The sequence below is a fragment of the Populus trichocarpa genome, chromosome 16 (genome assembly GCF_000002775.5).
Source record: "Populus trichocarpa isolate Nisqually-1 chromosome 16, P.trichocarpa_v4.1, whole genome shotgun sequence".
In the NCBI taxonomy this organism is placed as follows: domain Eukaryota; kingdom Viridiplantae; phylum Streptophyta; class Magnoliopsida; order Malpighiales; family Salicaceae; genus Populus; species Populus trichocarpa.
The window spans coordinates 170,987-196,477 of record NC_037300.2 but is presented as its reverse complement, the minus strand read 5'-3'; the positions used below and the strand labels follow the sequence as shown (position 1 = coordinate 196,477).

Sequence of the window (25,491 nt, the reverse complement as noted above, 5' to 3'; positions counted from 1 at the left end):
TCAGCACCCATGATAATAAATTTATGTTTGAATATGTATTTAATTTTTAAATTATGTGCAAATTATATAATTAATTTCAGTGGATTCACCTAAAATCTCATCAAATATATATTAAGAATTTCATTATATTCAAAGATTAAAAAGTATTTTATTATATAATTAAAATTTGAGCTATTAACCCTTTTCTTAGAGAAAGGAACGACTCAGCAAGGATTTATTTGGTATTAAAATAGAACATGGTAGATCTCTGTAAAATAATAAATATAATCAAGATTTTATGTAAAAAAAATAAAAAAAACATTAAAAAAATAAAAAATAAAAAGAAAGAAAGAAAGAGACAGGGAAAAGCAGGGCTTGAACCTTGAAGGAAGCAGCTTTGTTTTTCTGCCTGGGCTGGCTGCTGCTGCTGCGTCGCTCTCCTCTCCCTCTCTTTCTCCCTCCAAAGCCAACACCGTCACATCCCACTAAAAACAGCTTCAGGTAAACTCCCCAAAGTCCAACTCCTTACTTGTTTAGATTAAATTAGATTAAAAGCTTAAAAAAGACGAATTCTTTTTTGCTCTCTCAGTTAGTATCTGATCATGGGATCAATTTGTATCCTTTTCTTTCTCTATTTTTTCCCAATTAAATACTGCTTACTGCTGTTTCTTGCAAAAGGGTCATGTAAAGTTTGCTTCTTTTGAATCCAAAATCTTTTAGTTTTGGTTTTTGAGTCAGATTTTGATGTTTATGGTAACTTTCTAAATGAAATCTGGGTGTTTTGATTGACAAGTGTAGATTTTTAGTTTCAATGTCACTGTTTTAGTTACTTTTGTTTGTAGCAAATAAGTATTTGCTACAAACTCTCCTATATAGAATTTGGATTTAGGGTTTTGGATGCGAGGGTGTGGTGCTGCTTGAGCTTGTTGATTGTCTTCACTTGAAAAATATGCAAATTTGGATATCTTGGTCGGTTTGTTTGTCGATGATAATGCCACATTATGGTGCTGTTTAGTCCAGGAATCATATTGAGGAACTGTGTTTAATAACGAAGGGGAACCTAGAATGTATGGTAGAGCAGGTCTTGAGCGTTTTAAAAAAGCTCAATCTACTGAACCCTTCTCAGTCCCTGTCAATTCTGCTCCCAAGACCACTACCCAACCTGCTGTTAAAACTGTTTCGCAACCCTCAGTTCAGTATTCACAATCTAAGACACAATCCCAGTTCCGAGACCAACCTTATGTTGCTCAAAAACCTGCTGCGCCGGAGGCCGGACCATTGCTAGGGCATACACAGCCGGTGACGCAGGTTGGAGGAGGGCAGTCAACTTGGCAGCCACCAGACTGGGCGATTGAGCCTCGTCCTGGAGTTTATTATCTTGAGGTTTTGAAGGACGGAGAGGTTCTTGATCGCATTAGTTTGGATAGGCGGAGGCATATCTTTGGGAGGCAAATCCACACTTGTGATTTTGTGCTTGATCATCAGTCCGTTTCACGCCAACATGCTGCTGTCATTCCTCACAAGAATGGAAGGTTAGATCTTTGCTCTAGTTTTTATTGATGCAGTTTTACTTGGCCTCCAAGTTTTAGTTCTCTCTAATTCTGCTTTGTAACCTTGTTGCAATATTTATAGGTGTCATCATAGAAGTTAAAGGGCACGATGTTCCCTGTATTAAGCATCCTTAATTAAGCTTTGATATGCTGAATTTGACAGTTTTTTCATTTAATGTTGGTTGACCAGCACTGTTATTGTCATGTAGTTACTAGGTGCAAGATGACACGGACAAGATAATAACACTGACAAAGTAGAAACAAATAGTAATTGCTGATTTTAACTGTGAAATGGAAGCTAGATTGGTTTTTGCTATTGATATGTTTCACAGTTAATATTTTTCTCATCCAAGGATCAAGATTATGAAGTTAAAGTCAATTGTGGAGAAGGTTTATAACTAGATGATCTGGATTGGCAATGCATTAACGTTCATTATAGCTTTCTTAAGTTCACAAATTTCAAAATTCATGTGCTCTGCAGCATTTTTGTAATTGATTTGGGGTCTGCACATGGTACTTTTGTGGCTAATGAACGTTTGACTAAAGATACCCCTGTTGAACTGGAAGCGGGGCAGTCTTTGCGGTTTGCTGCATCAACACGAACTTATATCTTGAGAAAGAATGATGCAGCTCTTTTTCCTCGTCCTCCACCTCCCTCAGAAATTAACCTACCACCCCCTCCTGATCCATCTGATGAAGAAGCTGTTGTAGCATATAATACTTTTCTGAATCGTTATGGTCTAACTAAGCCTGATCAACCAACTAAATCGAGTGAATCAAGTGGCTCATTAAGCAGAAGACATGATGACCAGCAGTTGGGGAGAGCTGCTAAGAGAATAAAAAAGACAAGGGTTGCTTTCAGGGATCAAGTTGGGGGTGAGCTGGTTCAAGTTGTTGGTTTTTCAGATGGTGCAGATGTAGAAACAGAGCCTGGTCCAATAGGTGTAAAAGAAGGAAGCCTTGTTGGAAAATACGAGTCTCTTGTACAGGTTACAGTAATACCCAAAGGTAAGGAACAATTCTCAGCAAAGGAACATAATGCTTCCCAAAAAGGAGTGACTAGTAGATTACAAGAAGTCTTGAATAAGGTCAAAACTACTACAAAAAGTGGGATGTATGATGATCTTTATGGAGAATCATTTGCTGGAAAAGTGGGCTCTTCCTGGGCATATTCTTCTGATAGTTCTGTTGGTAATCTAGCTTCTCCAACAAAAGATGGCCAGGGGAATGCTATTGGTTCTTTGAGTGGAAAACCTGAAAATAACCCGAGCGCTTATGATGACAACGATGATGATGATTTATTTGGTGACTAGTTGAAGTGAGGGAGCATGTTGCTTATTCTAATTCATTTGTTTTGTGCACTGGAAAGCAGCAGTGTGTTTGACATTGGTGCCACACGATGTCCTGAGGTAACAGGTATAAGAGGCCATTGCTTCCCCTTGTAATTTGGAATTTATCAGCAATTGTTTCTTTGTAATGGCAACTGCCCATCTGGGGTTATATTTTGTAACTCACTAGCACCTTTTAGCCTTCAAGCTTGGGTTAATCTAGACAAAATGGAATAGAATTAAGCTGTGGCAAATTTTTTAGCTGGTTATCAAACTCTCTTGTGGTGATTCAGGTCCTACTTGCTGTGCTTGTACTTTGCATCCTGGTGACAAGGAAACTCCTGTTAATTTGTTTAAGGTACTGACAGTAGAACAATCTCTTATCTCCCGAAACAGCATGGGCTTCCTCGACTACTGTCATTTCCTCATGTTCTCAAACTCCTTGGCGGCCCTGGAAATTGTTTTGAATGGCACAAGGTAAGATAAGATCATAGCTCCTCTTGTGATGAACACAAAATCCTGGGTTATCTAAATTCATCCCAAGGACAGAAGACTAAAGAATTGTTTCAGAAAATAAAATTTTCTTTCCTATTCTCTTCATTCTCTCAAGTAAATTTCAAGCTCATTGTTTTCTTTTCCTCCAAATTTCATAGTAGTGATCACAAACTGAACTGAAAGAAGTTAAAAAGTAGAAGTTAGATGTTATCAAGTTCAAAAGGGTGCCCTTGTCTAGAGCATGAAAATGACGTAAGGGTAATTGCTAGTGTGTTGAAAAGCATTCTATTGACTTTACTGTGCATGTTATCATTATCTTAATTAGCTCGAGAATCCATTCAAGGGAAAAAATGATTGTGCAACACTAAAGGGTCCTTTACTTTTTGAATGCCATCATAGTTTCCACTCCAAGCATATTGGTTTGCATCATCTTCACATATATAGTGATAAATTTTCTAGCTAGTTTAGATTGCTGTTCCAAAAAATTGGGTAATTGACAGCTTTATTTTTACTGTGAAAGGAAAGGATCCCCGCAATTCTCTTCAGAGAGCCAATCCAATTATGCCAAAGTTTTTGGGCTATTGCTTAACGCAAGGAGCAATAGCCCAGAGCCAGCATTCGTTTTTTAGGGCAATACACTGAGAAGGCCCCGTGGATACTGCTTATAGATGCATAGATATGACATGGGATTCAAATTTCATTGATGAAGAAAGAAATGCGAGGCCTACTTGCCACCATAGACTATAGAAGACAATGCCCGGTGGCATCAACTAATATTGACTGCCCAGATGTGGGAAGAAAGGCAACTCTACTCTTCTATGGGACAGTATTGTAGGTCCATACGATATAGAGTAGAGATTGACTAGTGGCATTCTTAAACCCTATGTTTCTTACCTATGCCTAACCTTTCATTGAAACCTAGGTTGACACATAACTTCTTCAACAGTCTAGTTATCATGGCCTCTAAGAATTTTTTTATTTTCTTGAAGGCTTTTCTTATTGATGATACATCCATGATTGATTCATTTTAATTTGCTGTTCATGAATAAATTTTTCTTGGAATCAAGACATTTTTTTCCTGTGGATTCAGGGTATGTTTATCCACTCCGTTCAAACAATATTTGGCTTGAGAATCATCATTACTACTTAGACTATATTTATCTATTCTAGCTTGAAAAAACATAAAAAAAATAATATTTTTTCAAGCTACATACAGATTAAAATGCAGCATTACCATACCACGTAGATAAACAAAGTCTTGATGGTGAGTAGTGGCCACTTAGCATCATCTTTTTTGCGGCCGACATGGTAACCTAAAAATCAAAGGATCCAAGTTGTTGAAATGGCTAGCTTGATAGATTCTGTAGTTGGTCGGAGTTTGATTCATTACCACTTCTTTTTTCTGTAACCATGAAGGAAGCAATGAGAAAAAGACTAGTCTTTTCAACAAAACCTTTTATTCCAACTTACTTAGAAGAATGGAGTTAATTTCCGTTTCTCTTTGGTAGATCATAGCAACTTGAATATACATCCCTCCTAATAAAGCATGAGGTGACCTGATCAATCAAGGTTCATTCGCTTGTTGGCAAACAGAGAATTCAAGGATAATGACCACTCTGCTTCATATAATTATTAGCATTATACATGATAAACAAGCACATCAAGGAGTGGATGATGCAGGGCCAAAGAGATGTATTTACTTGTAGTGTAAGTGTGTCCGTTTGTCTACACCGCGTTCAAAGTTACATATTTTGCTTGAAAAAACATTATTTCTTACACCTTTTCCGTCCAGCTAAACACAATTTAAACCGGGGAAATGACCGCCTGTCTAGCAAGCTAGCTGGTCAGACTTTCTCGAAAAAAAAGAAACTAAATCAAGAGTAATGAAGGATACTGTGATGATGGTGACCACGCAATAGATTAGGGTCATATATAATGTTAATCATCAGTGTCTTGTCATGACATCATTGAGTTTGGCTGCTCTGGTCAGCAAATTAGAGACCAAAGTGTCTTATATTTCTTAATTAGCAGTGCTTTTGTTATTAATTAAGCAGATGTAGAATCATAAAAAGCAGGTTAATTAACAGTAAACCCATCACATCATCTTCAACTTTTCTGTCCTTGTATGGACATGGAGTGGTGAATGGGGTAACAAGATGGACCCAGAAAAACACGATCTTTTTGAAATCAAAGCAACAAAAAGAAGAGGAGAGGAGAGATTGACACAAAGAAACACACGTGAGATTAAGAAACCTACACGCATGAAATTTGAAGCAGCAAATAATATCATCACATTGAAGAGAAAGGCTTGTCTGGTGTTCGGCCTTCAAAACAACCAACAATGCGAAGCAGACCAATCCCATCACCACAGACTGGTATAGGAACTAGAGGAAACCAACGGCACAAAGACAACACACGTGGCCGACATGCAAATCAAGGTGAAGACTAGAAGAAAGAAGAGAATATCCTTAAGCTAGTGGAGAGAAGAATGATGAGGTATAGCACAGTGGATCTTTCTTGCTTTGCTTGGTCCCGCTTGATTAATTTAGGACTTCAATTTATATTTTTATTCAATGAAAAACAAGAGAAAATGTAAATTGCATATTTGTAAGTATTTTTGTTTTGACAAAGGGGGAAGAAACCATTTATATTGGAGTAAGAAATTCATGAAAATGATTTTAATTTAAGGTTTAAGGCTTTACAATGAAGAAAAATAGTCTTTAACCATGAACAAAACCAAACCCTTTGGATTAAGGTTCCGTTTATCTACGCAGTGAGAACTAAGGTTCAAGTCAGAAAAAAAAACATTAAAAAAAAATATATGCCTTTTAACTTGAAATACAGTTGAAAACGCAGCAAACTACATAGAAAAACCATCGATAAGTTTCGAAAAAGTAATTAGAAAAGCACTCTTTTGGTAGTTATAAGCATTAGCCTCTTGCATTTGCATGCTTTCTGTGAAATCAATCATGGAGGACCAATTTCTAGCATGTTAATTAATAAAGAGAAGAAGAGGGGGGGGGGGGGGGGGGGGGGAGAGAGAGAGAGAGAGAGAGAGAGAGAGAGAGAGAGAGAGAAGGTGATTGGTGCCTGCTGCCTGCTACCTCATCTTGCTTCCTTTTTTTTCTTTTTCTAAATGTTCTATCATAATATGCTTTTGATACATTACCATGTTGACTAATCCCAACCAACCACTCCCTCTCTCTACCCTCCACTAGTCTTGGTGAGGTGAGACACAGAGAGGAAGGAAAGAGACTCATTTTCTCTTCTTTTAGTTGTCGTGAGCGTGTGTTGTCTTGCTAGTTGAGTTAACAGAAACCCACATTACCACAACCTCTTCCTCTCTCTTCAACCAGCAGGATTACATGCATGAAACCTTTTAGTCATTTCTGGAACATCACATATGTGCTTCTCATGTTCATGTACTCTGATGGGCACATGCTTGTTCCTGATTCTTAAGTTCCCACAGTGCTATATCCTTGCTGCCTTTATTATATCAGTCCAAGTTCGAAGAGTAAAATTTGCAGCTTTTTCATCACTTGTAATTGATGGTTCTGCTGCTGCTTGCTTGAAATCAAACAACTGCTGGTATGTACACTCTTCTTGATATGTACTTGCACATGCTTCCTTCTTCATTATGTGAACAACTATGTTTGGTCCAGTCTCATTGATGATGATGATGATGTACAGTTGTAGATAATTAAGTTGGTAAAATGGGAAAAATTAGGGTGACTTGATTGACAGAAATCTGCTCGACTCGTTATTATTGTCCCCCACTCAATAGCCAAAACACAAAAGCTCAAGGCGCTTTTTTGTTCTGTTATAAGCAGATATGAGAGATTCTGCCATGCTTTGGCTAGCTAGAGGATAAAAAAATTATGGAAAAAAGAAACGTTACTGTATGCTTTTATTAAATAATTCCAATAGAGTATGGACAAGGAGAAAATTATAAAAAAATTCTGGGACCTTGTAGACAAGTTCCTTTATCAATTTCGAAAGGGATTGTTAACACAAGTGGTTAAGTGCAGTATCACAGTGGATGGCAATTAATGATTCTGTTTTGGCATAGGCACTGCTCACCTTTTTTTTTTTTTTTTGATATTATATGGTGTTTAGAAGAAAGTTCTTTTAGGGCTTTTGCTTCGAGTACTTGGTGTTGTGCTACATTACCACTGTGTTTCTCTTTTACCTCCATATCTGTTGCCTGACAGACCACTAGGTTAGATTTCAACCAATCTTTAAAGGCACCTGGACCAACATCTCATTCTATCTGGACCACCAATACCTCAAGGTACAGTTTTTTCTTCCTAGATGAGGGATAGGGAGAACATGTTTTTATTTTCAAGTATGATATTGAACCAAATCTAAGCCAACCTGTGATATCATTACCATGGAGGAAATCAGAAAAATTGGTCCACCTTCCATCTGTTTAGCATTAGTTTGGAAGGATATTTGAGCTACTGTAGAATAGGAAAGATCATCGAAAGCATATCAGCTTAGATTCTGCACTAGTCATCCTGCATAGAGAAAGTTAAATCAAAATCTCCAAGTCATAATGATGGAAGTTCGTGTCCTTTTCTTCTTAGATGTCATCCATGTTCTTATAAGATATGGTTTAAAGAGATTTGATTGCATGCAGTATCTGTCTATCTTTCTGATCACTTCATGCCACCAAATATATATGGCAGCATTTACTTCATATTTATGGCTTCAGTTACCGATTAAGCTAGGTAACACTGTTTATGTTGTTGCAAACAATCTATATTCCCTGAGCTATAGAGTTTAGTCCACAATACCATGCATCCTCTTCTTGGTTTATTGTGGTATGCCCTAGAGCAATTGAGTGGTCAACTGCTGCAAGAGTAGGGTTGGTGCGGGATTTAATGTTCCATATATGTTACTGCCCTTGACCCAAAAAGATTAACTGTAAAGAAACTAAGACCAAGAAACCGTTCATTCAATTCCAAGGTGTCAACAGATTCACAAATCTACTTCCCATTCAATTTGGTTAAATTGGAAGATCTATATGTTACTCTTCCAAGCCGATAACCCACCTGTTTTTAAGCAAGAATAAACTTTTGTTGCCTATGAAATGGCCCTTTTCAAAGAGTAAATAACCAAGACACCAATACTTTTAGATCTGTCCATACTTCCTGAAGGAAAGAAAAGGAAAGCACCGCTGAAGTGGCTACACATACAGCTCCATTATGTATATATGGACTATATGCTTTGATTTGATTACAAACCATATGGGGCCAAGAATCACTTTAGTTTTCCATTTCCTAAATAAGTTCGAGGACATACTTCGGCCATCTAATTGGGAGCCATCAAGCATCAACACAGTTATGGTAGGTATTTGCTCATCCTTTCTTATTCCAAGGATGGATTATGAGTTGGATTTTGTCAGGTAAAATTATCAAGCATCTCCTTTTGACAAGGAATATTTGAGACTTTAGTGTTTCGTCACCAATTCTCAGGATCTTCCATTTGTAACATGACTACAATACTGAACTTGTAAAGTTTACTTGACGGGGGTGTCATCGGACCATCTTTCATGCATTGAGACTACTTACACAACATCTGTTACTATAAAACAGAAATTACCTACAGATATATATATATTGTCATTTTATTATACTATATATATAAAGGTTGTGGACTGATGTGGTTGGTGAGGTAATTGCCGAGGCACAGCCATGCATACATTTTCTGCTTAAAGGGGTTTTGGATTCTGCCAAATCCGATACCACCGGAATATCAGGTAGTATACTTCAGTCTCTTATGAGGTATATCTGTCAAAATTTTAGCAGAAGTACAAAAATCCATGCCTAAACTTGTAAACCAGTGAGGGTTTTTGCCTTGCAAAAGAAGCATTTAATAAACTTCAACCACCAAATTAACGTTTAATACACATGTCAAAGATATAAACTAGAGACCATTTTGCATGTAGGGTGGTCAAAGAAACTGCTATTGTTTCTGCTTCTGTTTCCTGTAAAGACTCTTCTTATAGCACCATCCTCTTCTCTCTTAAGAGCTTGACAGTAGAGAAAAACTGACTGAATCAACCGTGTTTTTCTTTCTTCTATTTTCTTGCAGGTAAAACTACAAAACTTATGTGGTTAGACTTAGAGGGCTTGTCTTGTAGGGTTTTATACAGGAAATATTGAAGATGGTTGGGCCCTTGTTGGATTAAAAAGGCTAGGCGCGGTAAGGCCTACATGCCATTTACATTTTAAAAGTGATCGATTCTATGCGTTTAACACTTTTGCATGCTAAAGCTATACAGTTACGTGGGTTGACATGTCTTTCAAGAATCATGATCCCTTCTTCTTCTTCCACCATTTCAGTTTCTTCTCCTTTTCTTCCCCATCTTTCTGATAATTTTGGCCATATCTGTGAAGCCACTACATGGTGATGAATTTTTTCTTCAAAATTAAATGCTGCCTCATGTGTTGATGAAGTTGTTAGATTACTGCCCTTTTGCCTTGGCAATCATTGTGAGTATGTCCTAAAAGCTCTCTCAATTTCTTCCCTTAATTGGTGACTAGAATGTATTAATTCACTTCAATATTTCTTGAGAGCTCTTGTTTTTCTTTCCTTTTTCAACTAGATTTCTCCTTTTTAATTTTGACATCTTTTCCAACATTTTCTCAGGCTTTGATTTTTCCAATTTAATTCCAGGCAGCACCAAGTAATTCGTTTTTGTTTTTATTTTTCTGGTGAAAAATGATGTATAAAGAGACTTTTTATTTTATTTTATTTTAGGACAAATTTCCTGGCCTTCTTCTGTATACACGCCCTTCCTTTAAATACATTTCATTTAGAATCTGTTCTGGAAAAAAAGGAATTAGAATGAATGAATTACCATTTCTGCTGGTACTAATGGAAAAAAAAATGAATATATCAGATTGCATTGCTTAATATTGTCTGATACACAAAAATTCATTACAATTTTTTCTTTTTCCATGGACAAATTCAATGTCTAATTACAGAGTAGTTTTCTCAAGGTATTCCTTTTCATTTATGGTACCTCGCTCACCTCTAAAATTTTGTTGATACGCCTGCCTGTTTGATTAAACACATCCTGGATTTATTTCAGGTGAGATCTCAAAAGGGCATGCTCCATTGTTCTGAAGTTAAAATCTCTCACTATCTTTTGATCAAACGAAAAGAAAATCGCAAAAATGAAGTTTATGAAACTTGGGACACGGCCAGATACCTTCTTTACAGAAAACGCAACCAGGTGTGTTGATCTATCACCAATTTCTGTATCAATTAAAGCTGCATATATCAGGTATGAGCTGTACCCAGTCATGTTACTTTTGCAATGCAGGTCTGTGATATCAGATATACCTAGTGACCTTGTTATACGAATCAATAACATCAATTTTCTTCTTCATCAGGTATGATTTAGCCAAGGACATAAATGAAATCTGTCCCAGATGCATCTTCACTGAGGCCAACTTGCATGCTAGACATTCATAATATGTTTTAACATTGCATACAATTCATACAGCATAAAGAGATGGGGAAAAGCATATAATTTTGTTTTTTCCATGGCATGTAAAGTACAATTTCACTATTTTAATCTGCATTTCTTGATTTTTAAAACCCTAAATTCATCCAAGATGACTTAGATTCTTACTAGCTTTACTGCTCTTAGCTGCAGTTTTCACTTCTACCGAAGTGTGGCCTCTTACAGAGGCTATGTTCAGATTCTGAAGATTCAAATACTGTTACAATAGAGCTGCATGATATCCCTGGAGGGGAAGATGCTTTTGAGCTGTGCGCTAAATATTGTTATGGAATAACAATCAACCTCAGTGCTCATAACTTTGTATTTGCATTTTGTGCTGCAAAGTTCCTTCGAATGACAGAAGCTGTCGAGAAGGGAAATTTTGTCCTTAAACTTGAGTCCTTCTTTAATTCCTGCATTCTAGAAGGTTGGAAGGACTCAATTGTCACGCTACAGACAACAGTCAAGTTGACAGAGTGGTCAGAGAACCTCGGAATCGTCAGAAGATGCGTTGATTCAATTGTTGAAAAAATCCTCACACCCCCTGCAAAGGTCAACAAATCCCTTACAGAAGCAATTTCATTTTTTCATGAAATTGAAAAAAATATATTTAATTTAGTAAATATTTTCAGGAAAATCATCTTAAAGTCATTGTTCCTTGCAGGTAACATGGTCCTACACTTATACTAGAAAAGGGTTCAACAAGCAGCAGCAATCTGTTCCCAAGGATTGGTGGACGGAGGACATATCCGATCTTGACATAGACCTTTTCCGATGCATAATTATAGCTATTAAATCAACATATATGCTCCCACCACAGCTCATTGGTGAAGCTTTACATGTTTATGCCTGTCGTTGGCTACCGGATGCTACAAAGATTACACCTCCAGAGAGCTCAGTGTCTCAGACTGACGATGTTGCAGAAAATCATCGAAAAATTATTGAAATCATTGTGACTATGATTCCAGCAGATAAAGGGTCAGTTTCAGTTGGCTTCTTGCTAAGACTTCTTAGCATTGCAAGTCACCTAGGTGCATCTACAGTTACAAAGACAGAACTTATAAGGAGATCTAGCCTGCAATTAGAGGAGGCAACAGTTAGTGACCTGCTATTTCCTACACATTCATCCTCCAATCAGCATTATTATGATATTGACTTGGTTGCAGCAGTGCTAGACAGTTTCTTGCTGCTATGGAGAAGAACATCACCCGCACCTATCGAAAATTCCCAGTCTATGAGATCAATTAGAAAGGTTGGAAAGCTTATTGACACTTACCTTCAAGTGGTCGCTAGAGACATCAACTTACCGGTATCAAAAGTTTTATCTGTTGCTGAAGCTTTGCCAGATATTGCTAGGAAAGATCATGATGACCTGTACAAGGGAATCAACATTTATCTCAAGGTAAAGAACTATATGCAGCATGTCTTAAATATAATATAAAGCTCAGGACTTGTTGAGCCCTTACAAAACTTTCCATGGCCTAATGCTTTCAGCAAGTTCTTTATCATGGTATTCTTATTTCTGATCTTCAAACCATTCATACATTCATTCATTTTCAAACAGGAGCATCCTGAACTGAGCAAGGCAGATAAGAAGCGTCTATGCAGGCCTCTAGACTGCCAAAAACTCTCGCCAGAAGTCCGTACCCACGCTGTAAAGAATGAGCGCCTACCATTGAGAACAGTCGTGCAAGTCCTATTCTTTGAACAAGACAAAGGCTCGAGGGCAAATGATCAAAGAATGTCAGCACAGGAGCAACTACTCTCCAGAGGGAAACAGATACCGTTAGTGAGGGACGAGCTAAGTAAGCTACAATTAGAACAGCATGAACAAACCGCCCCACTGGAGGGAATAGGGAAAACCCCAGCACCATCCGAAAGCAGCTCAAGAAATCATCAAAAAATGAAGAGAACGGATAAAAAGATAGCGTTGGAGTCAGAGAAAAGGGTGGTGAGGGAAGAAATAGAGGAAGTAGAAACTAAAGATGGAGGAAGCTCAGGAAGCAAGATTAATGCCAAAAAGATGATGAAAAACAGAAGTGGATCAGACCATAGCCGTGATAAAAGTAGAGACAGGTAGATAAATTTAGACCATCCCGATCAATTTTCTCTTTTCTTGTTGGAATCATGTTCTTTCTATATAAAAAAGAAAAAAAGAAGGGGTTAAGTTTAGCTTATCCATCTGTGTTAGTAATCTTTTATACAGAGTTGAAAGCTCTATGCAGATTGCATTTTTGTTTTTGTTTTCGATTTGATACATCAACTATATGCCATATTTGTACTGGTTAATTTGCAATGTCAAATTACGACTGATTAATCAAACAGTTCGTATGATCTATAGCTCGTTTGATGTGGTCTGATCTTGGTGAACTAGGTAAAAGAAACTTGGCTTAAGAAGCTGACAGGCCGGCTTAAGTGAGAATTGAAGAGCAGTAGCAATTTCTTTCCCATTTTTTTGATCTTGAATCAAAATTAAAATCAAGATCCAAGCCCTTACAAGCCTGAGCTCCTTTTGTCATAAAGGGAAAGCTTGATCGAATTCTCAACACAGGTAGTTCACTCTCCTGGCTTCCGGTTCAGCCTTGTGCTGTATATGCTGTCATGCCCAGACAAATCCTCTTTTTGATTCCTTGACATCCAAGACCTACAAAAGGCTATCATGCGTCACTGCTGAGTGCTCCAGGTCCGTCCAGGGTCATGGCTGCCACTCGGAATCCCCCCATTTTACACGCTGTTGATTCTAGTTCATGCATTTTTCAATCCAGGAGATAATGCCATTGCCATCAGAACCATAACCATAACCATACTCAATTCAAATGACGAATGATGATAATGCTACCAGAATCCGCAACTCCATCACCACCAGTCTAAGAGTAAGGAGGAAGCACAATCTCCATTATTACCATCTAATCACTATGCTGCCAGTTAGGAAACAAACATTTATTGACTTGATTGAGTGGTAGTGGTGAATGTGTGGAGAAGATCAAACTCATAACTGCAGTAAACAAGGAGAATCAAAAGAAAACAAGGAGCAGTAGAAACTTAATTAAAATTTGAAGCATGGAACTCAAGTTGCTGATTTCTTCTTCAAATTCATTGCATCCTTTATATCATTCGGTTATTCTTAACCCAATTTTACGCTTACAAGACTATAATTTTCTCATCATAAAATCCTAGACATACCATTCACACCCAAATTCATATACTTGATTTGTATCGGAAGTGGAAACATTGAAGATAAATAACATGTGATGAACAAGTCTCTCTGATCATTCTGCCAACATCTCAAGATTCAAAGACCAACATTAAACATGGTACTTGGTTATTTGATTGGCTTCGAATTTGTCTCTTTATGCATACATAATTTACTTTAAAAAACATGACTCAACACTATGTGCCTTGTAGCTCATAACATTCTTGGAAAAACCATTATTTTTAAGTAATTTTTTTATAATTTTGATATATTTATGTAAAAATCATTTAAAAAGCACATATTAAAAAAACATCATGGCAAGAATTTATTTAAAAAAACACTTCAAAAAAACATGTGAATCCAAGTAAAACGTTGCCTAAAACATCACAATTGCAAGAAAAACATTAGCAAGTAGCCTTGACCATAGTTGAGAAAAGAGAGCCAACAACCTTGTAAATCCACGTGTGTGTGGGTGTCAAAGACCTTGTCATAAACTGAAGCCGGCTTGGTTTGGCTTCCATTTTTGGCTGCCCCATGCCTGCTCTGACCTAAATGTAACCGAGACCAAGACCATCCCCTTCCTTTCATTTTTGGTGCTTGAATTTTAATGTTTTGTCTTGCCTCTTGGGATTTATTAAATTAAATTAAAAAAATCACAATCACTCCCTTCCTCTTTGCTTAACAAAACAAAAACAAAAACAAAAACACCACCTCTATCTCTCTCTCTAGATAATTATAAAATACTAATAAAAAAACTTAACCACAGCAAAAAAAAGGAATAGGGAGAGAAATGTCTAGGAATCTTGACTTCTCCTCCTCTTTCCTTCTTTCCTCTCCTTTGTTTCCCTAAAAGGTAAAGTCTTTTTCTTTATTTTTCATTTCAACTGTTTCTTTGTTTTCTTTCCATCAACTCTTGATTGTTTCTGTTTTTTTAATTTTGGATAGTGATTTGATTTCTGTTTAAAAGTCATAATCTTTTTTCTGGGTTTTGCTTGATCTATTGTGGGATATTGATTTAATTGTTTGTTGTGTGTGGTTTGTGCCTCAAGTTTCAATTTTTATGATGGCATTGGAGTTGTCGGATCAGAAAGTTTGGGTTTTTGGATCGGTTAGATGTAATACATTTGATGAATTGGTGTTTGTATCTGTTATCATGGCCTCTGCTTTTTTGGTATGTATAGTTACACGTGGTCACATCTTTTGATTCATATTAATTGAATATGGATTTTGGAATTGGATTTTGCTGTGAATCCTGATTGGTTAGTAACAATCTTCTTCTGAACTTAAAATCTTACCTGCCGAAACAAAAGTGGGAGCGCAAGATTGATTTCAAAGGATTATTGAGGTATCCTTGAAAGGTTAAGATAGTAGTTAGCTACTTTTGTATTCCGTAATAAGTCAATCCCCCACCTAAAAAGGGCCTTTGAGTTGTTGATATGGTGAATAAATATTGATATTAGCTCTTTTAGGTTAAAGGCTCTTCAGTGAGATAGTAAGCATGGTGTTACGCACTAGAAGTTGGCTGTTTAGTCTCTAATAGTGTTTCTTGTTAGGCAAGAGTATATGTGTGATGCAAGCTCCCGGGATTTTAAACATATGAGTACTTTCATTTGATGTCTTACTTTTTCTAGAGATAGCTGTAGATAGGGTTTCCAAGATTGAAACATACCATTGTGTAATTTGTCTTGTTTCCAGGCAATAGAACTCAAGCGCCCATCATTGTCCTATGGTCATCAGAACTTTCCTCTGAAAAGACATTTATGGAATTTGAATTTGTTGTTCAGACACCGTGTAAATTTTGTTCAGTGCTATTCAATATTGTTGTTGGTGGTGATTTTTGCTATCATATCTGAATTCTTAATGAAAGAATTCATTCCAAGCTTGAATTCTGATCCTCCAAAACAAGAGCAGGAGTGAAGGGTTTATTTCAAAGGATTGTTGAGGTACCCTTAAAAGGTTGAATTGATAGGAGCAAATTTGAACTGTTTTGTAGTCCCTAATAAATCAATCCCTCACCTTTTTAGATGGCCTTGGAATTCTTATCATGAATTATATAAGGGGTGAATAAATTTTTTGTATTAGTTTTTTTAGGTTGTAGACACTTCATTGGGGTAGTAAGATGGAGAATGCTCTGGATGTTGGCTGTTCAGCTCAGAGTAAACATTGAGTATTTTCATATGCTGTGTTGCTCTTATTCTCTAAACATACGTGTAGATGGTGTTTCCAACATTAACAAGTTATTTTACTATATAGTCTCTGTGTCTTTTTCCAAGTGAATAGAATAGATATTAAACTCCCATTGTTGTCCTATAGTCATCTGAACTTCCCATTGAAAAAGACTTCTATGGTATTTGAATATATGGTTTCAAGCACCATGCAATTGTCGTTCTAGGTTTTTAACTTATAATCATGCAAGTTAAGCTGGTCGATGCTGCATGTGTGCATCTTCTATGATATCAGCATCCTGAAGTTTGGGACGGTGCTCAACTTTTTGCTTGAGAGATGGGAAATGGAAAAGGTCTTTCAGATTCTTTCCAGGTTTTTAATGGTATTAGAAAATTCAAATATTTCTCTTCTTTTAATTTTCTTGGTGAGAAAAATTGAGAATATTGGTTTCATTTGTTGCATATTAGATCAAGAGTTGAATTGGTTGTCACTTGTCCAATAAGATTATATGTTTTGTTTTAGTTAAAGGAGACATAGATAACGGAAGGAAATATCATATTCTGATTAGTCTCTGATGTTTCTGTGCCATTTGATTCACTAGGCAACAAAATTGATATTTACAGGTCATGTTGCATTTATGATTACTTGCAGCCAATACGATGCAGGTGACAGAAAAGGACCATTGGATTCTGAATTGATTGTATTTTATAATTCTGGTGTTTCCTTAATTTACTCTGACAAAAGAAGCAGAGCGTACTGTTTCGTTGCGTGTTGGAATGCTACAATGACTTGGTATTCTTGAATTGCACACAGGAAAAGGGAAATAAATGAATATTAGATTCTGGCAGGTTTTGATAAAAGTTACAAGATTCTGATTTAGTTTTCTTTTATTTATTTTTTTAAGTTGAGCATATCAGAAAGGGATGCCCACTGTTTTATTTTAAACGGCAAATGTATAATATACAAAAAAAATTTCATGGTTATACTTCCGTAATTATTATCCAATTTCAAAAGTCAAAGTGTTTTAAAGAATTGTGTTAAAATATATGCACATGTTTGATTACATGTTCCTAAATATATGCGCACATGTTTGATTACATGTTCCTATTTCTCTTCAAAGTATCCAAAGCCTGTCAACTTGAAAGGTCAGAAAGTTTATTCTTTTTTTTTTATCTAAATTAGTTAACTCCCCTTAACAGATCTGAATTTCCTTTGGAAGTTCGATGAAATGCAACTTGTTTGTGTTATGGTATATCAACTCTCTAATTTCCTATACATATGATTTGGCTGGCTTGAAGTTCTCATCCACATACAAGTAAAGGGAAGTTTGTCTGCGACTATGATATGGTTATTTCCTTCTCTCATGTTAACTGATTGTATGATACTTTTTACACACCTTCCATAATTATAGCTATGATAGAATTTGAAATACATAAAATAGTATACCTTTACAGAGTATTCTCTTTTGTTTTCTTGGTTTCTTGCTTGCTGAATCAACAGTCTTTTGAGCTAGAGTGCACAATTGAAGTAGCTCTCTCTTTGCTCCAGGTATGGAGTGTTTTGACGTCTGGAAAAGATCATGGTGCAGTGCCTAGACGGATTAAAGCATTTGTGTGCTGCTATAGCAAACTGTTGTGATGCAGATTTGTATAAGCAACCCAGAGGGCTGGAAGATCCAGAAGTTCTTGCAAGGGAAACAGTGTGTATGTTACATCTTTTAATTAAAATTTCAGCTCTGGTTTCAGGAATCGCCCTAGTATAGTTATTAGCATTTAAATGTACAACTTGATCTGTCATTCAGTTATCTTTGCTTTCTTATGACAAGTGATAGTTTTAGAATGGCTTGTCACACATTCTATGCTTCTAGTGTGTCACATACATCAACTTCATATGAATTTTATAATTTCAGTTAGGTTTAGGATTTCTAGATCAACTGCAAATGCTGGTCTTTGAATTCAAAGGTTTTCCAATCATAAGATGCTTGTTCTTTCCTGTTGCAGTTAGTGTGAGTGAAATAGAAGCGCTGTATGAACTGTTTAAGAAGATCAGCAGTGCAGTGATTGATGACGGGCTGATCAATAAGGTAACAAAAGTCATGGCATATTCCAATTGTTCTTATTAGGTTACTCATTTTTTTCACCTATGGAAATGATTTATCCACTTTTTTCACATATGGAAATGATTTTTTCTTATTAAAGTTATCCTTTTAAAGAGAGATTTCTTTCTTAAAGCCTAATGTGTTTCTTTATCTTTAATAGTGGATAAATGAAAAGTTTTATGAATATTGATTACAGGAAGAATTTCAACTAGCATTATTCAAGACAAATAAAAAGGAAAGCCTATTCGCAGATCGGGTATTTTATTCATTTTACTCTAAAGTCTGTTGTTTCACTTTTTGTATGCCTTTGGATGCCCTTTTTCTTGCTTTGTCATGGTACAGTTGTTCACAGTTTTCCTATATTAGTTGCAGACTTTCATTATGGAAATGCCTTCAATGAAGATTGCATATTAATGTCTCAAGTCCAAACTTTTGTAGGTATTTGACTTATTTGACACAAAGCACAATGGAATATTAGATTTTGAGGAGTTTGCACGCGCTCTCTCTGTATTTCACCCCAATGCACCAATTGATGATAAGATTGAATGTAAGTGTTGCTAATATATGTAAAATGCTTCGAGTAGAGTGAAAGTAATCTGTAATTTGTAATTGATACTCGATATGTGCCTCCAACATCATCTTCTTTTTCTTGTTTTTTGTTGAGGGAGAAGAGATTGGTAATGCCACTGTGGGAGAAGTTTTTTGATTATGGAATAGTCTGTTTGTCCAGTTAGATTTTAATCTATTGTCTTAAGTCCTCCATTTCCTCTAGATTTTTTAGCAAAATGCCTGTACTCCTTATATATTGATGTTTCTTGATAGGCCCCAATTTTACTTTCTTGCAGTTTCATTCCAACTGTATGATCTCAAACAGCAAGGGTTTATTGAGAGACAGGAGGTACTTGGTCTTCTCAAGTGGAGATATGAGATTTATTGACTCTGAAAACTCGCAATATTTAAGATAAATCTTGCGTATATTTGAAATGCATGTCTGGATTTTATTATTTAGTATCAAATCTTGATGTACAGGTAAAGCAAATGGTAGTGGCTACACTTGCTGAATCTGGTATGAATCTGTCGGATGATGTAATAGAGAGCATTATTGATAAGGTGTTTCCTTAATCTAGCTGACTTTTATCTTGGCTGTCATTATTGCATGGTGCCATGTCAAAAGGAGTAAAAAGAAAATGAAAAGATGAGTGTTATATCACTGTTCTTGTTTATGTTAGACATTTGAGGAGGCTGATACTAAGCATGACGGGAAGATTGATAAAGAAGAATGGCGAAGCCTTGTTTTGCGACATCCCTCTCTTTTGAAGAATATGACTCTCCAGTATCTCAAGTGAGTCATTACCTTATCATCAATGAATAGTACAGAAAAATACAGTTTCTCTCACCAATGTCTGAAAGTGACATTTTTTTCATGTTTCTTGAACAGGGACATCACCACCACATTCCCAAGTTTTGTGTTTCACTCACAAGTTGATGATACCTGAGTTGTAGATGTGAACAAGTTTTACTGATGTAGTTTAAAAGAAATGTGCGGTCGTGCGTGCCAAGGTTTCCTAGATATAGGGAGAATGTCATCTTGTGTTTTAGAGCTGCAATGACTAGAGCATGCTCTCCATTTTGCATTAGATTAGATTTCTACCTGGAACAAATCGGTTCCTGCTGTTGTTTCTTTCTTTCTTGCGTTTGAATGGGGTAAATTTCATGCTTGCAATTAAGCTTTGATTTAGTTTTTTGAGATTTTGGCCTCGGTTTTGCTTTCTGCTCAATATATAAACGGTCTCTTTGGCTTGAACCTACATAACCCGAGCGAGCAGGCTTTCACGACCAAGTTACCAAAGGACCGGTTCTTTTAACAGTTCATTTTTAAGTAGGAATCCCTCTCACTTACAATTTAAACATCGAGTTTCCGGATCTGGGTATTCTATTTCCTTGTGTACGAGCAGTTAAATAACAAGGAGTGCAATCATGCTGCGTCTATCAACAAATATAATGGTTGAATCTTGAGGCTAAGATTTGCAATCATCTAGTTTTCAGCTCGTTCTCATTTTAGGAGATTCAGGACAGCGCTATTTCACCGTGTCACATATCAACATGGACATCAGAGAAGATTTATCTAAAGAACACGAGAGAGGAAGGCAACGGAGAAGAAATTGCATGTATTTGGCCAAGTTTAAATAAAAAATAGACCATGTCTTGATAACAAAATTAAGCATCATCCTTGACAAGCCTTTAAAAAGGCCAAGAAGACGATATTAGATTAACTGATGGGACTTGACCACTCTAGGAGAATACAGAGCTGGTTTAGTCAACCTCCTCCATCTTGCTACCCTCAGCATCATCAGCATCTTCCAAAGGAGGCATGTCAGTGTCAGCATCAGCACTGTCTTCATCAATACTCAAGCCCAATTTCAGCATTCTGTGGATGCGACTGCCAAAGGTGTTGGGATCATCCAAGCTGAACCCGGATGTAAGCATAGCTGTCTCGAAAAGCAAGAGGACCAGGTCCTTTACTGATTTGTCATTCTTGTCAGCATCAGCTCTCTTCCTCAACTCCTCCATGATTGGGTTCTCTGGATTAATCTCCATTGTTTTCTTGCTTGACATATACCCCCCCATGCTGCTATCCCTAAGTGCTTGTGCCTTCATGATTCTCTCCATGTTTGCGCTCCAACCATACTCTCCAGTGACCAAGCAGCAGGGTGAGTCCACCACACGATCAGACACCACAACCTTCTCCACCTTGTCACCAAGCACATCCTTGATCACCTTGCATAGACCCTCAAACTTTTCCTTCAATTCTTCTTTCTTCTTTTTCTCATCTTCAGTCTCATCAATCTTAAGACCTTCCTTGGTTGCAGACACCAATTTCTTTCCCTCAAATTCCTTTAGCTGTCCCACAGCATATTCATCAATTGCATCAATCATATATAGGACCTCGTATCCCTTCTTCTTCAGCTTCTCAAGGAATGGGGAATTCTCAACAGCCTTCTTGCTCTCTCCTGTAATGTAATAGATATCACTCTGGCCCTCCTTCATCCTTGTTACATAATCCTTCAGACTGGTCATCTCATCACCACTCTTAGTTGAGTGATATCGAAGTAACTCAGCAATCTTGGATTTGTTCTGCGAGTCCTCGTGAATACCAAGCTTCAAATTCTTAGAGAATGCCTCATAGAATTTGTCATAATCTTCCTTGTTCTCAGCAATCTCAAAGAATAGCTCAATGCACTTCTTGACCAAGTTCTTGCGGATAACCTTGAGGATCTTGTTCTGCTGAAGCATCTCTCTTGAAATATTGAGTGGAAGATCCTCAGAATCCACTATACCCTTCACGAAGCTCAAGTATTCAGGCATCAACTCTTCACAGTTGTCCATGATGAAGACACGGCGTACATAGAGCTTGATGTTGTTCTGCTTCTTCTTTGTGTCAAAGAGGTCAAATGGTGCCCTCTTTGGGACAAAGAGAACAGCTTTGAACTCGAGCTGGCCCTCAACTGAGAAATGCTTCACTGCAAGGTGCTCCTCCCAGTCATTAGTAAGGCTCTTATAAAATGCACCATACTCCTCTTTGGTGATCTCCTCTGGCTTCCTCATCCAAATAGGCTTCTGCTTGTTCACTAAAGACCACTCATGTGAAACTTCCTTTATCTTCTTCTTTTTCTTCTCCTCCTTTTCCTTCTCCTCATCAACATCCTCTACATTGCCTTCCTCGTCCTTCTTATCTTCCTCATCCTCATCATCAGAAATCTCCTTCTCAGTGGTCTTCTCAATCCAAAGGGAAATTGGGTAGCTAATAAACTCAGAATGTTTCTTAATCAGATCCTTGAGACGACGCTCCTCAAGGTACTCCAATTGGTCTTCCTTAAGGAAGAGAGTTATCTTAGTACCTCTACCAAGGTTCTCGCCAGAGGTATCCCTAGTGATAGTAAAAGAACCACCAGCCTGAGACTCCCACACATACTGCTCATCATCATTGTGTTTGGAAGTAACAACCACCTTATCAGCAACCAAGTAAGCCGAGTAAAACCCAACACCAAACTGCCCAATCATGCTTACATCAGCACCAGCAGTAACAGCTTCCATAAACTCCTTAGTTCCAGACCTTGCAATGGTACCAAGGTTGTTCACCAAGTCTGTCACAAACAAAGATAAGTTAAACACCAAACAGAAACATAACCCTAACCAAAAACTGTAACAAAATTCAGACATCAACAGTTGCAAACAGGATAATAAGATGCTTACCAGACTTGGTCATTCCAATGCCACTGTCGACAATAGTGAGCGTATTGGTTGCCTTGTCGGGAATAATGTGAATGAAAAGCTCAGGTTGGGCATCGAGCTTGCTCTTGTCAGTCAAGCTATCAAATCGAATCTTATCCAAAGCCTATAAAACACAGAGATACAAGGACAGCATAAGCTAACGCTACCATCTGCACGTTCATACCCATTAACTCTACCTTTATCCAATCATACCACATAACACAAAATTGCATTCAATGAAAGAAGAAAATAAAGAACATAATTTTGTTTCCGATTCCAAACTACTAATAAACCATGAAAATTTCAAAACCGGATAAACGAAACGATTAAAAAAATATATTGATTTTTGACGTGATTAAAACATAACAACAAAAGGGTTTATCAGACGACATCAGTCTAAAAATCAGCTAAAAACACAATTAGCTACATGCATTGATTACTCTATTCATATAAAAACATTAAGGGAAAAAAGAGTGAAAAATATAGGGATATTTGACATCATTAAATCACAGCAACAAATGGGTTTATCAAACACAACATTAGAGTCCAGAAATTCAGCTTTATTCATAAATTGACATTTATCTAAGCATGGCAACAAAAGGGCTCATCAGACAAAACATCAGATACCCAAAATTCAGAGAAAAAAAACATATTGAGCGACATACATTAGTTGCAAAGTTTGGATCTTTAACATCACTAAATCACAGCAACAAAAGGGTTCATCAAACAGAACATTAGAGCCCCAAAATTCAGCCAAAGTCGTACATTTATACGTTAATTAAAAAGAAACATAAAAAAAGACAGAGAAAGAGAGAGAGGCATACATCAGAGGAGTTGCTGATGAGTTCACGGAGAAAGATCTCCTTGTTGCTGTAAAAAGTGTTGATGATCAAACTCAGCAGCTGATTGATCTCAGCCTGGAAAGCGAACGTCTCTGTATCCGCCATTGTGATTGCTTTGCTCACAAGGAAAGAAACCAAAACGACACCGAAAAAGGGAGAGATTGAGTAGGGAGATCAAGGGATTCGGAAGAAAACCAAGGATTGAGAAAGGGAGGAGTGTTGGGTGTGGTTTTATAGAGAATGGGAAGGGAAGGTCCTTGTTCTAGATCCTTCTTCTCCTTGTTGACGTTTACGTACTAGAATCTTCTTTTGCGTGACTGACCATAGTGGATTACCCAAGCCGAGTAAATTACATATTGGTCCCTCTAGTTTTTATAACCAAACCGAATAATCCATTCAATTTTACAAACTGATTAATTAACCCTTTAATCAATGTTGATCATCTTGATTAGGAAGCTTAGAAAAAAATACAATGGTCCTTTTATTTTTAAAAAAACTGATGAATTGATCCTTTAAACAGTGTTGATCATGCTGGATTTTCAAAAAATTGTCTTATTGTTTTGTTAATTTTTATAGAATTAATTAAAAAATATATGTTATATTTGCTATTTAGTGGTAGTAGTGTTTACACCTTTTCAATCGTGTCCTTCCTTCTTCTTCCTTCTTGCTTTTACATCCTTTATATATTACAGAATATGTTAAATATTAAAAAAATATGATGAAAATGTAGATTTAATCTTCAAAATGAATTCTGAAATTGAGAAGATGTATAAAAAGTAAAGCTACACAATTAGCAAAGACATACAATTACCGAATATGATATAAAACACACAAAAATATAAATATAAATTTGATTTTCTAATAAATATTGAATACAATAAATTATGTAAAAAATAAAGCTATATGATTAGCTTTTTTTTAATTTTTTTATAACTTGTTTTTGAGGTTATAATATATTTTTATTTAAAAAGCAATGGTTAGAAAGATCAATTTAAAACATTGTTGTTTTAATGTATTTTTATAAAAAATATTAAATCCATATTATTTTAATTTTAATTTTAAAAGGTAAACTTATCCACTGTAGTGAGTCAACTCCATCAAGATTAATTTAAAACTAATTAGGTCCCAAAACGAAGTCGCCATGTTGACTAGCTGATGGGTTTAACAAACTTGGTTTAATGACATTGACAAAAGTTCCTCGTGATAACAAACTTGGGTACTGACAGATGAGTTATTAGTTTGAGGAACTAATATTATACTATTTCTCACGTTAGAAATATTAATTAATTCATTTTAATAGCTACCAAGATTAATTTATAATCAACTTTTCTTATAATACCATAATACACTCAAATTTTAAAGTTTTCTAAGATTATGGAATTTCTACTTGAATCTTTAGATATTGAAAATCTCACCCTGAGACTCTGATTTTAGTAGTTTTTATAACTTTCCTTGTTATTTTCAGATTTTTGTGTTTGTTTCGGATTCTATGCTTGTTTTCTTGTTAGTTTTAGATTTTTGTTTTTGTTTTCTAGTAAATTTCTAATTTATTTAAAGCTTTGTAAACCTTCTAAGAAAGCAGATTTCATTATTATTATTAATTTAGAGAGAATAATATGAGTTTGGAATTCATATTTGCAATCTATTTCTTCCATGAAGAATTATGTGTTCTTTATTTGTTGTTATCTTTAACTTTTGTCCGCATCAATATCTGTCAGCGATACATAATTAGTTTTTGATGGGTAGTTCGTTGTTGATCCATCGATAATATATATCTACGGACTGGCCGATAAGAACATTGTCGGCAAATAATTTTTCTTGACATGGAGATTTTATTAGTATTTTCGTCGATAAGTTATTATTTTACTGAATAAATTACAAATAGAATTGAAATCCCCAACAAGAAACTCTTTAATGTTAGATTTTTATTGACAAATTTGTCAATAATTTATATGTAAGTGGAAATACAAATTAAACGCCTCATAGATGATAATCAATTTTCTAGTAATGTTATTGATTAATAACAAAATATACATAGTCTATTTATATATA

The 25,491-nt window shown here is 36.2% G+C and overlaps 4 protein-coding genes and 1 long non-coding RNA gene across 24 annotated transcripts; 3 read left to right on the top strand and 2 right to left on the bottom strand.

Annotated features, from left to right (window-relative positions):
- The first annotated feature begins 316 nt into the window (after nucleotides 1–316).
- Nucleotides 317–4,418, top strand: LOC18106011 (protein phosphatase 1 regulatory inhibitor subunit PPP1R8 homolog). 4 transcript variants are annotated; one of them, XR_002978490.2, is made up of 4 exons: nucleotides 325–1,511; nucleotides 2,011–2,945; nucleotides 3,151–3,334; nucleotides 3,878–4,418. XR_002978490.2 is itself a non-coding variant. In XM_024588088.2 (3 exons), the coding sequence occupies exons 2-3, from the start codon at nucleotides 1,045–1,047 to the stop codon at nucleotides 2,840–2,842; spliced, it is 1,299 nt and encodes a 432-aa protein (XP_024443856.1). In that variant the 5' UTR covers nucleotides 317–480; nucleotides 995–1,044; the 3' UTR covers nucleotides 2,843–3,118. The 4 variants fall into 4 exon arrangements, 2 of the variants coding, with proteins under 2 accessions (XP_024443856.1, XP_024443857.1); XR_002978489.2 differs by having other exon boundaries at nucleotides 3,873–4,418; XM_024588088.2 differs by lacking the exons at nucleotides 3,151–3,334; nucleotides 3,878–4,418 and having other exon boundaries at nucleotides 317–480; nucleotides 995–1,511; nucleotides 2,011–3,118.
- A 998-nt stretch (nucleotides 4,419–5,416) lies between these two features.
- LOC7453675 (BTB/POZ domain-containing protein At5g47800) lies at nucleotides 5,417–13,190 on the top strand. 17 transcript variants are annotated; one of them, XM_052447993.1, is made up of 8 exons: nucleotides 5,417–5,848; nucleotides 9,449–9,559; nucleotides 9,700–9,853; nucleotides 10,452–10,595; nucleotides 10,686–10,755; nucleotides 11,016–11,420; nucleotides 11,533–12,270; nucleotides 12,433–13,190. In XM_052447993.1, exons 4-8 carry the CDS (start codon nucleotides 10,537–10,539, stop codon nucleotides 12,946–12,948), a joined length of 1,788 nt encoding a protein of 595 aa, XP_052303953.1. In that variant the 5' UTR covers nucleotides 5,417–5,848; nucleotides 9,449–9,559; nucleotides 9,700–9,853; nucleotides 10,452–10,536; the 3' UTR covers nucleotides 12,949–13,190. The 17 variants fall into 17 exon arrangements, with proteins under 17 accessions (XP_052303953.1, XP_024443852.1, XP_024443853.1 ...); XM_024588085.2 differs by lacking the exon at nucleotides 5,417–5,848 and adding an exon at nucleotides 6,441–6,940 and having other exon boundaries at nucleotides 9,754–9,853; XM_024588076.2 differs by lacking the exon at nucleotides 5,417–5,848 and adding an exon at nucleotides 6,441–6,940.
- LOC127904433 (uncharacterized) lies at nucleotides 13,063–17,803 on the bottom strand. Its single transcript, XR_008057610.1, has 2 exons — nucleotides 17,674–17,803; nucleotides 13,063–13,863 (listed from the first exon to the last, which is right to left on the bottom strand). It is a non-coding gene; the product is annotated as an uncharacterized LOC127904433 (long non-coding RNA).
- LOC18105998 (calcineurin B-like protein 3) lies at nucleotides 17,780–20,072 on the top strand. The gene is made up of 8 exons (XM_024588090.2): nucleotides 17,780–17,930; nucleotides 18,228–18,310; nucleotides 18,522–18,581; nucleotides 18,764–18,872; nucleotides 19,171–19,223; nucleotides 19,355–19,435; nucleotides 19,555–19,667; nucleotides 19,764–20,072. Exons 1-8 carry the CDS (start codon nucleotides 17,807–17,809, stop codon nucleotides 19,819–19,821), a joined length of 681 nt encoding a protein of 226 aa, XP_024443858.1. The 5' UTR covers nucleotides 17,780–17,806; the 3' UTR covers nucleotides 19,822–20,072.
- Nucleotides 20,073–20,467: 395 nt separating this feature from the next.
- LOC18105997 (heat shock cognate protein 80) lies at nucleotides 20,468–23,725 on the bottom strand. Its single transcript, XM_006373511.3, has 3 exons — nucleotides 23,422–23,725; nucleotides 22,580–22,721; nucleotides 20,468–22,470 (listed from the first exon to the last, which is right to left on the bottom strand). The coding sequence occupies exons 1-3, from the start codon at nucleotides 23,542–23,544 to the stop codon at nucleotides 20,639–20,641; spliced, it is 2,097 nt and encodes a 698-aa protein (XP_006373573.1). The 5' UTR covers nucleotides 23,545–23,725; the 3' UTR covers nucleotides 20,468–20,638.
- Nucleotides 23,726–25,491: the final 1,766 nt, after the last annotated feature.

What these genes read in the sequence shown, in the direction of transcription:
- LOC18106011 (XM_024588088.2), top strand. Translation starts at nt 1,045, where the DNA reads ATGTATGGTAGAGCAGGTCTTGAGCGTTTTAAAAAAGCTCAATCTACT. An exon ending in ATTCCTCACAAGAATGGAAG is followed by an intron (nt 1,512 to 2,010) that starts GTTAGATCTTTG and finishes TGTGCTCTGCAG; the next exon opens with CATTTTTGTAATTGATTTGG.
- LOC18105998 (XM_024588090.2), top strand. Translation starts at nt 17,807, where the DNA reads ATGGTGCAGTGCCTAGACGGATTAAAGCATTTGTGTGCTGCTATAGCA. An exon ending in TAGAGAGCATTATTGATAAG is followed by an intron (nt 19,436 to 19,554) that starts GTGTTTCCTTAA and finishes TGTTTATGTTAG; the next exon opens with ACATTTGAGGAGGCTGATAC. An exon ending in ATGACTCTCCAGTATCTCAA is followed by an intron (nt 19,668 to 19,763) that starts GTGAGTCATTAC and finishes TTTCTTGAACAG; the next exon opens with GGACATCACCACCACATTCC.
- LOC18105997 (XM_006373511.3), bottom strand. Translation starts at nt 23,544, where the DNA reads ATGGCGGATACAGAGACGTTCGCTTTCCAGGCTGAGATCAATCAGCTG. An exon ending in TCATCAGCAACTCCTCTGAT is followed by an intron (nt 22,722 to 23,421) that starts GTATGCCTCTCT and finishes TGTGTTTTATAG; the next exon opens with GCTTTGGATAAGATTCGATT. An exon ending in CATTGGAATGACCAAGTCTG is followed by an intron (nt 22,471 to 22,579) that starts GTAAGCATCTTA and finishes TGTTTGTGACAG; the next exon opens with ACTTGGTGAACAACCTTGGT.
- LOC7453675 (XM_052447993.1), top strand. Translation starts at nt 10,537, where the DNA reads ATGAAGTTTATGAAACTTGGGACACGGCCAGATACCTTCTTTACAGAA. An exon ending in TTTACAGAAAACGCAACCAG is followed by an intron (nt 10,596 to 10,685) that starts GTGTGTTGATCT and finishes TTTGCAATGCAG; the next exon opens with GTCTGTGATATCAGATATAC. An exon ending in TCAATTTTCTTCTTCATCAG is followed by an intron (nt 10,756 to 11,015) that starts GTATGATTTAGC and finishes TACTGCTCTTAG; the next exon opens with CTGCAGTTTTCACTTCTACC.